The following is a 14,627-nucleotide window of genomic DNA, read 5'->3' as shown; positions in this document are numbered from 1 at the left end:
TTTTCCCGATGACATTCCTGGTACTCCAACCCAAAGGACACCCCGAAAAAGATGTTGTGTCTGTAGCAGACATGGAATTAGGCATTACACCCGCTTGTTTTTGTCCCTCCTGTCCTGGCCAACCTGGTCTCTGCCTCAAGGACTGCTTCCGTCGCTACAACACACTAGTGGAGTATTAGTATAGGGTACAGCACGACACAGTTCAGGGCACATATTTACACAGGCTCTCGAAAGATGTTAGGTAGTCAGGAAACTGGCTGTCGCATTTTGAGAGACCCTACAATCTGTTTTAAAAAGTTAAAGTTTAAAAAAAAAAAAAGTAAAAAATTAAACCGATAAAAAATATAAAGTACAAGTCCAAAAAAAAGTAAAAATTTTAAAAACCAAAAATAGTTATTTTTTGTTGTTGTCATTGTTGTTACTGTTCTACTGTTATGATTTTACTGTTTTTTTGTTCCTGTTTTATAGTTAACCACTGCTGTTTTCTCTGCAGCACTGACCTGTTTATTCTGACAGCAACAGGAACTTGCTCGCAGAATATACATAAGTCAGTGTGGGCAGCACTGTTGGATGAGATTTTTCATCCACAGTTAAAAAAGAGCATATATGCCGAAGCATGGGGGCCTGGGGTGGCCAGTGGGTGGATGGCCCCTATGCTTCGGCATATATTCTATAATATTTTTTGGCACATTTCATGTGTGCCCACCATTAGAAGTGGGTAGATTAAGGGTGGTGTATTCTAATGTCCACCATTAGAATATACCACCCTGAATCCACCCACTTCTAATGGTGGGCATACCACACACTTTTTCTGGCAGAGATTTCTTCTCTTTTTTTCATTCAGCCGACAGGCTGCATAAAAAAAAAGAACATAGCATATATACCCAACAAGGACCAGTGACGTACTGGTACATCACTGGACTTTGAGTGGTTATACCAGAATGATGCCTGCAGCTGCAGGCATCATCCTGGTATCATTTTTTTCAGCTGGCAATCAGCTTTTATGTAAAAGCAATCCTAGTGGCTAATTAGCTGCAGGATTTATTTTACAAGCAGCGGGAGAAGATGACCTCCCCTCCCCCGATCCCTTCCATGGCCTTCTGAGAATACAGCTGGTGTTTCTGCCAGCTGACCATAGAGCTGATTGTAGACCGGAATGAAATTGGAAACTACGAGCATTTCATCACTTCAGTTTTGCAGGATATAAACAGCGCCATTTGTAAATTGGGAAAGCATCTGATCATACCAATCTTGGTGAGATTAGATAATGTAAGGGCAGAGGAGATATCTAGAGTCTGATAGACCCCAGATTTCTCAAAAAAGAATATATGACAATGCCCATTGAAGTTATAGGGGATATTTGCATTAAAGTGATCACTAAAAAAAAATGAAAGGGACACTGTAAAAATAATTAGAAAAATCTAAATAATATAAATAATAAAGCACCCTCGCCCTCCTGCATGCACCTGTGTGCGCAAGCTTTGACCTCGTGCCAGTATGTAAACAGCGGTTGCACCATGCATGTGAGGTATCGCCGCGAACGTCAGATCAAGGGCAGTAATTCTAGCACTAGACCTCTTCTGTAAATCTAAAATGGCAGCTTGTAAAGGCTTTTAAATTGTTGCCTATGGATATTAAAAATGTATGCAGTACTATGTGACATAATTAAATTGAGGAACCCACCATTTTATTCACTAAGGTGTCTGCTTTAAAAAAGATATAATGTTTGTGAGTTCGAAGTAATTTCCTAGCAAAAAATACAGATTTTTTTAATGTGAACAAAAATTGTCAGAAAAGGCTTGGTCTTCAGATGGTTAGAAGAGTGAGTGATGTGTGGCATAAACGTAAAAGTAGACACAACAAACTATTTGCTGAGAGGCATGTTGAGTCAATAGAAGAATTTATTTTTTTAACACAATTTTTTGGAAAATGACCAAAAAAAAATTTTTTTCTTACACAAAATTGTCATTTAACCACTAGCCTACAGGGTACTTATACCCCCTTCCTGCCCAGGCCAATTTCCAACTTTCAGCGCTGTTGCACTTTGAATGACAATTGCGCAGTCATACAACACTGTACCCATATGACATTTTTATCATTTTTATGTGACAGATAGAGCTTTATTTTGGTGGTATTTAATCACCTCTGGGTTTTTTATTTTTTCCTAAACAAACCAAAAACCACTGAAAATTTTGGGGAAAAAAAACGTTTTTGTTATAAAATTTTGTAAATAAGTGATTTTTCTGCTTCACTGATGTGCGCTAATGAGGCTGCAGTGATGGGCACTGATAGGTGGCACTGATGGGCACTGATGAGGAGGCACTGGTAGGTGGCACTGATGGGCATTGACAAGCAGCACTCATTTATGGCACTGATATGCGGCACTGATAGGTGGCACTGACTGGCACAGATAGGCGGCACTGACTGGCACTGTTAGGCGGCATTGACAGGCAGCACTGACAGGCACTGATAGGCGGCAATGACTGACACTGATAGGTGGCAATGATTGGCAGCAATGAAAGGTGGCACTGACTGGCATTAATAGGTGGCACTGACTGGCACTGATGGGTGACACTGAAAGGCAGCTCAGATGAACACTGATATGTGGCACTTATGTGCACTGGTAGGCACTGAAGTGTGGCATTGATGTGGCACTGATGGGCACTGGCAGGTGGCATGGATGAGCACTGACAGCTGGCACTGATGGACACTGACAGGTGGCACTGCTGGGGCTATACAGATCATCAGGGTACACTGATCATCAGTGCCCTGATGATCAGTGTACATGTCCCCTCTGAGGGATGCCGATTACCGGCTCTCCTCTCCTCTCGAGCTGTCAGCGTGACAGCTTGTGAGGACAGAAATGCCAATAGCCGGCATTTCCCTATTTACATGCGATCAGCTGTGATTGGACACAACTGATCACATGAACGAGCCGACATCTTCGGCTCTTTCCATTGATCGGTGATCTGCTGTGTTCGAGGGACACAGCGCACTGCCGATCGCCATGCTGCGCACTCCCGGAGCCGCGCATGCGCGGTTAGAATGAGAGGACGTCCTGCCAGAACGAGAGAACCACCTTGCACCTGTCATTGTACTATATGGCGGGCGGGAGGTGGTTAAATGATTTATTGCTCAAGCATGCCATGGATATATGTGGAATTACTCCCCAAAATACATTCTGCTACTTCTCCCGAGTGTGTGGATACCACATGTGAGAGACTTTTTGGCAGTCTAGCTAAGTACAGGACCCCAAAATCCAATAAGCACCTTTAGGCTTTTAAAGGGCTTTATTTCATTATTACACTTCCTGACTACCTATCACAGTTTCAGAGGCCCTGAAATACCAAGATAGCAGCCACCCCCCCTTCCCCCCAAATGACCCCTTTTTGGAAAGTAGACACCCCAAGGAATTTGATAAGAAGCATGGTGAGTATTTTGCAGATCATATTTTTTTTGTTCTTTTTTTATATTTCAAAACCTTGTGAGAAAAAAATTAGATCTGCAAAATACTCACTATACATCTTTTTAAATTCCTGGGGGTGTCTACTTTCCAAAAAGGGATCATTTGGGGGGGGGGTGCTATCCTGGCATTTCAGGGCCTCCACAACTGTGATAGGTAGTATGGAAGTGAAATGAGGAAGTTACGCACCTTCAGGCTTTCAAAGTGGTCATTGGATTTCAAGCTCCTTTATGTGGCTAGGTTCCCAAAAAGTCTCACACATGTGGTATCCCCATACTCAGTAGAAGTAGTAGAATGTATTTTGGGTTGTAATTCCACATATATCCATGGCTTGTGTGAGCAATATATCATTTAAGTGACAACTTTGTGTAAAAAAAAAAATGTTTTTGTCATTTTCCAAAAACTTGTGGAAAAAAAATAAATCTTCCATGGACTCAATATGCCTCTCAGCACATAGTTTAGGGTGTCTATTTTCCGAAAAGGGGTAATTTGGGGGTGTTTGTACTGTCCTGGTATTGTAGACCTCAAGAAAATGATAGGCAGTCAGAAAGTAAAAGCTGTATAAATTCCATTATCTATACCATAGTTTGAAGATGCTATGACTTTCACGCAAAGCAAGCAATATACACTTTGGGATTTTTTTTTTACCAAAAACATGTAGCAGAATACATTTTGGCCTAAATTTATTACGAAATTTGAGTTTTTTTGGATATTTTTTGAGAGAAATTAGAAAAAATCATTTTTTTTCAAAATTTTTGGTCTTTTTTTTGTTTATAGCACAAAAAATAAAAATCGCACAAGTGATCAAATACCACCAAACGAAAGCTCTATTTGTGTAAAAAAAAGACATAAATTTAATTTATGTACAGTATTGCATGACCACGCAGTTGTACGGTAAACTAGTGCAGCTCTGTATAGCAAAACATTACGTAAATTGCAGTATCTATAACATAGTTTGCAGAGAAATGAGAAAATATCATTTTTTTTCCAAATTTTTGGTCTTTTTTTTGTTTATAGCACAAAAAATAAAAATTGCACAGGTGATAAAATACCCCCAAGAAAAAGCTCTATTTGTGTGAAAAAAAGGACATAAATTTCATTTATGTACAGCATTGCATGACCACGCAGTTGTAAATTAAACTAGCGCAGCACTGTATAGCAAAAAATGGCGTGAATTGCAGTATCTATACCATAGTTTGTAGATGCTATAACTTTCACACAAAGCAATTAATATACACTTATTGGGATTTTTTTTTTACCAAAGACATTTAGCAGAATACATTTTGGCCTACATTTATGACTAACTTTGAGTTTACTATATATTTTTTATAGCCGAAAGTAAACAATATGTTTTTTTTTTAATTTTCGGTCTTTGTTTATAGTGCAAAAAATAAAAAGTGCTCAGGTGATCAAATACCACTGAAATTGCGCACGACCGCGCAATTACCAGTTGAACTAGTACAGTGCTGAAAAGCAAAAAAAGGCCTGGTCAGTAAGGGGGGTAACTCCTCAGGAGGGCAAGTGGTTAAAGTATTAGTTCACCTTTACTAACAACCTACCTATACTGATAAGGGGAGTGTTCATTTCCAGAAGTTTATGGGCCTGTTCCTAGGTACAAACTATACTTTCCTGGCTATAACCATATACATAAGGTGGTCCCAGACAACCAGTGGACAGGTTAGAAAGCTTTGTATAATCAGTATAATTTCCCTAGAACTGGATAGTGCTGGGTGTGCCTGAGAAGCCACTCTATTCACCTCCTACTAAACTGTCTAAATAGAAAATCTACTGCAAGTAGTGGATTTCTGTTTTGGGGAGACCCCAACCATTCTCTGATGTCTATGGCATGCTTACATTTCTAAATAGTCCAGAACTATTTCCCACTATCATACAATAGATATTTTTTCCACTGCTCACTGAAGAAAAATGCTTTAGTTCATAATAGACCATGACAATAATGTTTCTGTGCTGTAACTTAATTGTTACAGGTGGGTGTGCAAACACATCAAGAAACCCATAAGATCTACTGTCCTTAGCTTGGATTGGCATCCAAACAATGTCCTACTGGCAGCAGGTTCAAGTGACTTCAAAAGCAGGTAAGCTGACAATTGTTGTGTCTATAGTGCTTAAATAGAATTCATCCAGATACCTACTAGCTAATTTTTATGGAATATTACCATTTTTCCTAAAGGTTAAAATTATCCACTAAATGTTACCTGAAGAGGAAGTAGCCTCATTTATTTTCAGATTATGTGCATGCGTGATTTGCAATCAATACATGCAGACATTTATTACCTCTTATATTGATGACAGTACTCCTCCTACCATTGCCATCATCTTCCTTCTTCTTTTTTGATTAGTGGAAATGGGAAAATCTTAGTAAGATTGCACAGATACAGTTGTGCTCAAATGTTTGCATACCCTTGGAGATTTAGTAATATACAGTATGTACCATTTTAAAGAAAACATTAGTGAGAAGACAAAACACATTTCCTTTATTTCTTATGGGATTCATATTCAACTGTAGGTCATAACAGAATGGCACAATCATAAAACAAAACATGGCAACAAGTAAACAAATTACATGACCCCTGTTCAAAAGTCTGCATACCCTTAGTTCTTGATACTGTGTATTGCCCCCTTTAGCATCAATGACAGAGTGCAGTCTTTTGAAATAGTCATCTATGAGTTCCCAAATTTGTGCAGGTGGTATAGCTGCCCATTTGTATTGTCAAAATACCTCCAGGTCATGCAAAGTCTTTGGTCCTCTTGCATGAACCGAATGTTTGAGATCTTCCCAGAGTGGCCTAATGATTATAAGGTCAGGAGACTGTGATGGCCCCTGCAGAACCCTCATATTTTTCTGCCCTAACCACTGGAGGATCAACTTGGCATTGTGCTTAGGGTCATTGTTGTGCTGGAAAGTCCAAGTGCGCCCTACATGCAGCTTTCATGCAGAATTATGTAAATTGTATGCCAGTACTTTTTTATAACACGCTGCATTCATCTTGCCATCAATTTTCACAAGATTCCCTGTGCTTTTAGAGCTCAAACACCCCCAAAACATCAGTGAGCTACCACCATGTTTCACAGTGGGGATGGTATTCTTGCCTCTATAGGCCTTGTTGACCCCTCTCCAAACATAGCACTTATGGTTGTGACTATAAAGCTCTATTTTGGTCTTGTCACTCCAGATTACAGTGTTCCAGAAGCTGTGAGGTGTGTCAAGGTGCAGTTGGGCATATTGTAAAAGGGCTTTTTTGTGGCATTGGCACAGTAAAGGCTACTTTCTGGCAACTCAACCATGCAGCTCACTTTTGTTTAAGTATTGGATTGTGCTCTTTGAAATAACCACAACGTCTTTTTCAAGAGCAGCCTGTATTTGTTCTGAGGTTACCTGTGGGTTTTTATTTATTTCCCAGACAATTCGTTTGGTAGTTGTGGCTACAATCTTTCTTGGTCTATCTGACCTTGGCTTGGTATTAAGAGATCCCTGAATTTTCCACTTCTTAATTAGTGGTTGAACAGTACTGACTGAAATATTCAAGGCTTTGGATATCTTTTTATATCCTTTTCCATCTTTTAAAATGTTCCATTACTTTGTTGTACAGGTCTTTTGACTGTTCCTTTCTACTCCCCATGGCTCAATATCCTGCTCAATGCATCCATGTGAGAGCTAACAAACTCGTTGACTATTTATACACAGACACTAATTGCAATTTATGTGATGTGGGAAATTAACCTTTAATTGACATTTCAACCTGTGTGTGTCACCTTGTGTGTCTGTACCAAGGCCATAAAATTCCAGGGTATGTAAACTTAAGATGAGGGCCATTTGCGTGATTTCTGTTATCATTGTGATTTCAAAAAGAGCCAAACAACTGTATGTGCTAATAAATGGTGTCATATGATCACTTTCCTTAAATAAAAGACAGTTTTTTTGCATGATCACTCATATTTTCAATATTAATGCCAACATTTCACAATTTCCACCAAGGTATTAAAACATTGTACATAAGATTCTTGATATTTAGCAGTGCTACTAGAAAAAAAATATTCCAATTTAAAAGCAGTGCATGAAATTCACAAAAAAATTGTTAAATTCAATGAAGAAAAAAATATCATTATAGCAGTAATGGAAGAAATGGATTAGCAGCACTCCCTTTAAGAGACTGCTTCTAATCTCAGCTTGTTACCTGTATGAAAGACACCTGGTAGCCAGAAATCCTGCTGAATGATAGGGGATCAAATATTATATCCCTCATGAACATGCAAATCAGTGCATAATTTGTTAGACATGCACTTCTTTTGAATTTTTTGTTGCTATTCTGTCTCTCAGTGTTACAATACACCTACCATTCGATTTTTAGACTGATCATTTCTTTTGTGAGTGGGCAAACATTCAAAATCAGCAGGGGAGCAAATACTTATTTCTTTCACTGTGTATATATATATATATATATATATATATATATATTTACATATGTATTTTTTTCTTTATTTGTATCATATTTTGATTAAGGGGAATTTTGTGACCCCCCAAATCATGTTGGCTTTTTTTTTATCTTGAACCGATAATGGATAAATGTGTGCCGCTCAGTCTACAAGGAAAAGCAATGCTGTGTCCACCACTGTGAGTGCAGGCCAGGGAAGGAGCTTGTCTCAGCTCCAAACAACTGAGCAAAGGATGGATACCATGAAGTTGCACATTTATGTAGACCCATTGGTATTGAAATGAATGGCAGTCTCAGCCTGGGCTCCCACCAGGCTATGACTTCAAGGTTCTTCATTCATGATTAAGCTGCAAGAGGCAGAGTGAAACACGTTGGAAGTGTGACTCAACGGCTATTCAGTTCAATACCAGTGTGTCTGCATAGATGTGCGACTTCATGGGATCTATCCTTTGCTTAACTGCTTTCTTAGCTTGTTAATTTTGTTAATCTTTCAATCTGCCATCTACTGGATTTTCTTTAACACCTCCTCTTTAGTTTGGGTGTTCTTTATTTTGTGGAAACAGCCTCACCTAGGCAGTTCAGCTCAACTAAAAGAAGGTCATATGAAATGATAAACATCAGCAATAAGAAATCTTAGTGATTATTTATGTATGCAAAATTAGATGTTATGGAGATTACCAATACTGAACTGTGCTTGGAATGTGCTAGTTCCTTGGCTTGTCTTAGCATCAGAACCGGAACAGGCATAGGGATAACGAATTACACTTTTCCTATACTCATTTACAGCTTTCCAAACTTGTGACTCTCAAGTACTTAAAGGCATTGTACACTTTCAAATGTTTTTGTTTTTTTAACTAGGTATTAGTGTAGTTACAGTATACTATATGCGTTGCTTATTTTTTAGACCTAAACAGTCTTATCTTTTCGACTATTTTGTACAATAACGTTGAACCAGGCCAGTTGGTGAATTACAGACATTTTACTAGAAAATGGCCAATCTATAAATCCCAAATATATGCTTGCTTATTAATAAAACAGGCATGTAGCAAAAACTCCATATATCCTGTGCTCAGGATAAATAGGAGAAAATATTTAGGCCTGGATTTTGCATGCTCTTCCTGTGCCTGTGTGGGTTTACTCTAGGTACACTGGTTTCCTCCCACACTCAGAAGACTTGTTGGTAGGTTACTGACTCCTGTCTAAATTGGCACTAATTTGTAGGAATGTGAGTTAGGGACCTTAGATTGTAAGCTCCTTGTGGGCAGGGATTGATGTGAATGTTTTTGAACACTACAAAAACTCCTGTTATGCACCAAGCTCTCTTTTTCAACTCTACAGTGCCTTGAAATGTATTCATACCCTTTGAAAGTTTCCACATTTTGTCATGTTACAAACAAAAATGTCAATGTATTTTATTGGGATTTTATGTGATAGACCAGTGGTGGGCAACCTTTTTTTTCAACTGAGCCAAATCTCGCCAAAACCACAATTGAAATTTATTTTGAGAGCCACATTTTTAAAACTGAAAATACATAGGATGGTACACTGTTTTTAGTTTCAATAAGTTTTTATAGTAATTCATCCCCCATAGTAATTCATCCCCCATATAGTAATTCATCCCCCATATAGTAATTCATCCCCCATATAGTAATTCATCCCCCATAGTAATTCATCACCCATATAGTAATTCATCCCCCATATAGTAATTCATCCCCCATATAGTAATTCATCCCCCATAGTAATTCATCCCCCATATAGTAATTCATCCCCCCTATAGTAATTCATCCCCCATATAGTAATTCATCCCCCCTATAGTAATTCATCCCCCCTATAGTAATTCATCCCCCATAGTAATTCATCCCCCATAGTAATTCATCCCCCATATAGTAATTCATCCCCCATAGTAATTCATCCCCCATATAGTAATTCATCCCCCATAGTAATTCATCCCCCATAGTAATTCATCCCCCATATAGTAATTCATCCCCCATATAGTAATTCATCCCCCATAGTAATTCATCCCCCATAGTAATTCATCCCCCATATAGTAATTTATCCCCCATATAGTAATTCATCCCCCATATAGTAATTCATCCCCCATAGTAATTCATCCCCCATATAGTAATTCACCCCCCCTATAGTAATTCATCCCCCATATAGTAATTCATCCCCCATAGTAATTCATCCCCCATATAGTAATTCATCCCCCATATAGTAATTCATCCCCCATATAGTAATTAATCCCCCATATAGTAATTCATCCCCCATATAGTAATTCATCCCCCCTATAGTAATTAATTCCCCATATTAAGTCCCCAAGTCCCCCCTGTGTCAATTCACTTACCTTTGCTCCGCGCGTTCCTCTCGCCGTTTTCCCGCGCCGTTCCGGTCTTCAGGGCGGACTGTGAGAGGAGCCTATCTCCCCTCACGCTCGTCACGCTGCCCCGCCTACACACATCCTGACAGCCACATCCGCAGGCCGGATTAAAAGGTCCTGACTTTTGGGGCGGCCGCCCGAGAGGAGGGAGGGGAGCGGGCGCCCGGCACACAGAAGAGCCGCATTAGCGTGTGTAAAGAGCCGCGGCTTGCCGACCACTGTGATAGACCAACACAAAGTGGCACATAATTGTGAAGTAAAAGGAAATTTATAAATGTTTTTCAAAATTTTTTACAAATGAATATCTGAAAAGTGTGGCGTACATTTGTATTCAGCCCCCCTGAGTCAATACTTTGTAGAACCACCTTTTGCTGCAATTACAGCTGCGAGTCTTTTTGGAGAGGTCTCCAGCAGCTTTGCACATCTAGAGAATGAAATTTTTGCCCATTCTTCTTTGCAAAATAGCTCAAGCTCTGTCAGAATGGATGGAGAGCATCTGTGAACAACGATTTTCAAGTCTTGCCACAGATTCTCAATTGGATTTAGGTCTGGACTTTGACTGGACCACTCCAACACATGAATATGCTTTGATCTAAACCATTCCATTGTAGCTCTGGCTGTATGTTTAGGGTCGTTGTCCTACTGGAAGGAGAACCTCCGCCCCAGTCTCAAGTCTTTTGCAGACTCTAACAGGTTTTCTTCTAAGATTGCCCTGTATTTGGTTCCATCCATCTTCCCATCAACTCTAACCAGCTTCCCTGTCCCTGCTGAAAAAAAACATCCCCACAACATGATGCTACCACCACCATGTTTAAAGGTGGGGATGGTGTGCTCAGGGTGATGTGCAGTGTTAGTTTTCCACCACACACAGCACTTTGCTTATAGGCCAAAAATTTTAGTCTCATCTGACCAGAGCCCCTTCTTACACGTTTGCTCTGTCTCCCACATGGCTTCGTGCAAACTGCAAACGGGACTTCGTGTGGCTTTCTTTCAACAATGGCTCTCTTCTTGCCACTCTTCCATAAAGGCCAGATTTGTGGAGTGCACAACTAATAGTTGTCCTGTGGACAGATTCTCCCACCTGAGCTGTGGATCTTTGCAGCTCCTCCAGCGTTGCCATGGGCCTCTTGGCTGTTTCTCTGATTAATGCTCTCTTTGCCCGGCCTGTCAGTTTAGGTGGATGGCCATGTCTTGGTAGGTTTGCAGTTGTATCATACTCTTTCCATTTTTGGATGATGGATTGAACAGTGCTCCATGAGATGTTCAAAGCTTGGGATACATATTTATAGATTAACCCTGCTTTAAACTTCGTCACAACATTATCCCTGACCTGTCTGGTGTGTTCCTTGGCCTTCATGATGCTGTTTGTTCAGTAATGTTCTCTAACAAACCTCTGAAGGCTTCACAAACAGCTGTATTTATACTGAGATTAAATTATACACAGGTGGACTCTATTTACTAATTAGGTGACTTCTGAAGTAAATTGGTTCCACTAGATTTTAGTTAGGGGTATCAGAGTAAAGGGGGCTGAATACAAATGTACGCCACACTTTTCAGATATTTATTTGTAAAAAGTTTTGAAAACCATTTATCATTTTCTTTCCACTTCACAATTATGTACCACTTTGTGTTGGTCTATCACATAAAATCCCCAAAAAATACATTTACGTTTTTGGTTGTAACATGACAACCAAATTTCAAGGGGTATGAATACTTTTTCAAGGCACTGTATATAAGTACCTGTAATAAAAGTATAAATAATAGCATTAATTATAGTATATAATATAATTTTGAATTCAACAAAGTAAAACTGCAATTTTGTCTATATTCATGCCTTTTAAAAAAAATATATTCAGAGTATTAAAAAAAGTACTAAATGAAGGCTGAGTATATGAACAAAAGATCATTTTGGCATACGATCACTCAAAAAGTTATTGCTGAATAAACTATTTAATACCAAAATTTCATAATTTGGTCAGGACACAAAAGTTTTATTTATACTTGGAATTGATGGGTTAATCACACACACACACACTTTTTCACTTTTTCACTATTATTCTTTCTGTGAAAAAAAAAACATTATGTAATAAGGCTAATGAGGATCTATTGTATTTTTGACACATAAATAGGTTCAGGGTAGTTGAAAGGAACATCTGTAAACTTTAGGAGCTATTCAAAACTTATTACACCATTAAACATCGCCCTAATTTTGCCTTTTCCATTAACTCCAATCCATTAAAACAAAATCGCAAAATGTTACAGAAATGTTATTTTTGATTAGTTTTATTTTTTCAGGCTTATTGTAACAAACTGCAGCTAATTTGTTTGAAGTATAGTACAGCTTGTAACCCAACCTTATTTTTCCATGCTTCTGTCGCAGCTTGCTGTTAACCTAACTTCATTCTGCTATAGTTAATTTAACGCTTGAAATCTGTAAGTAATAAGCATGACAGTGGTAACAATAATGTAAAAAAACATGTATTCAACAGGATCTTCTCATCCTATATTAAAGAAATGGAGGACCGCCCTGCACCTACCCCTTGGGGATCTAAAATGCCATTTGGTGAGATGATGTTTGAATCAAGTAGCAGCTGCGGATGGGTGCACAGTGTCTCCTTCTCTCACAGTGGAGACCACATGGCCTGGGTCAGCCATGACAGCACCGTATGTGTTGTTGATGCCACAAAGAAGATGAAGTAAGACATAATTACTGGCCTTCCATTCTTTAGCAAGAACCTTTATGGTGTATGCCCCCCCATTTGACCAGAATCACTGAAAGTTGGTGTGGCTTGTATAGGGGATCTGGAGACCCCTTATCAGTTTCTGATGACCATAGGCTTGACACACTTGACAGCCTCATAATAATGTGATTTCTGTGATGTATGGAATTAACATGCATAAGTATAACTAAGTAAGTGCTAAGTACATACAGACTAAAATAATACTTTCAAGTAGATAATTGGAATTTACCAATCTTTATATCTTTGAAGCGTTATAGAGTGCTAAAAAAGAGTGTTTCACTATACTACCAATAATTATTATTCAACATTATATATATAGGATGCCTCATCGTTTGATGTAAATGAAAATTATCAACCTACAGAGGACTGAATTCAAAGACACCCCGAAAATCAAACAAAAAATGATGCAGCAGGCATCATTTTGCTGAAATTTCATTGCAGCAACTCAAAATGCTACTCAGTAGTTTGTATGGCCCCCACATGTTTGTATGCATGCCTGACAACGTTGGGGCATGCTCCTAATGAGACGATGGATGGTGTCCTGGGGTATTTCCTCCCAGATCTGGACCAGGGCATCACTGTGCTCCTGGACAGTCTGAGGTGCAACATAGCGGCGTAGGATGGAACAAAACATGATATCCCAGAGGTGTTCTATTGGATTTAGGTCAGGTGAGTGTGGGCGCCATTCGATGGTATCACTTCCTTCAACCTCCAGGAACTGCCTGCATACTCTCACCACATAAGGCTGGGCATTGTCGTGCACCAGGAGGAACCGAGGACCCACTGCACCAGCATAGGGTCTGACAATGGGTCCAAAGATTTCATCCCGATACCTAATGGCAGTCATGGCTATTGTGCGTCCCTCCATGGATATGCCTCCCCAGACCATCACTGACCCACCACCAAAATGGTCGTGATGAACGATGTTAAAGGCAGCATAACATTCTCCGTTGCTTCTCCAGACCCTTTCATATCTGTGACGTGCTCAGAGAGAACTTTCTCATCTGTGAAAAGCACAGGACGCCAGTGGCAGACCTGCCAATTATGGTGTTCAACGGCAAATGCCAATCGAGCTTTATGGTGCCAGGCAGTGAGCACAAGGCCCACTAGAGATATACATGGAGGAATGTAGCGCTACTCACACTAAACATTATACATAAGTGCATATATCCACAAAAATATAAAGGTGACAAATTGTGTATCAATAGGTGAAAAAAAATATATTAAAATCAAATTGACTGGTTCAGTGCCAACGTTAGTGAAATCATGCAAAAAACTTCATCTAGTGACACTAATAAATGTGAACAAAACTATAACAAACTAACAGTGATGGTGACTGATAATAATTGATACTTCCAGCTGCTTAAGATGCAGAATATATACAACACTCCAAATAATAGTGCCTATTAAAGTATACATATAAATATACATAAATGAAGAAACACACATATATCTATATATACCCCAACTCAGTGAAAAACAATGAACAAGATCAATGTGCATACATGTAAACAAATTCAGTGCACCGCACACAGAAAATAATAAAAATAAAAAATTCAAATAAAAAACAAAATTGTCTATTCTGTACTCAT

The 14,627-nt window shown here is 39.1% G+C and overlaps 1 protein-coding gene across 1 annotated transcript in view; it reads left to right on the top strand.

Moving 5' to 3' along the window:
- Positions 1-14,627, top strand: part of ARPC1B (actin related protein 2/3 complex subunit 1B) — an 88,760-nt gene that overhangs the window by 21,141 nt on the left and 52,992 nt on the right. The window contains exons 5-6 of the mRNA XM_089691443.1: positions 5,452-5,559; positions 12,784-12,990. Coding sequence (XP_089547569.1) covers positions 5,452-5,559; positions 12,784-12,990 — 315 coding nt within the window. The remainder of the gene's footprint in view (positions 1-5,451; positions 5,560-12,783; positions 12,991-14,627) is intronic.

This window comes from Staurois parvus, unplaced genomic scaffold (assembly GCF_062004578.1).
Source record: "Staurois parvus isolate SC_StPar_1 unplaced genomic scaffold, SC_StPar_1.0 ptg000022l, whole genome shotgun sequence".
NCBI classification, from domain to species: Eukaryota; Metazoa; Chordata; class Amphibia; order Anura; family Ranidae; genus Staurois; species Staurois parvus.
Note: the sequence above shows the minus strand (reverse complement) of the source record. Positions and strands in the feature narration are given on the sequence as shown.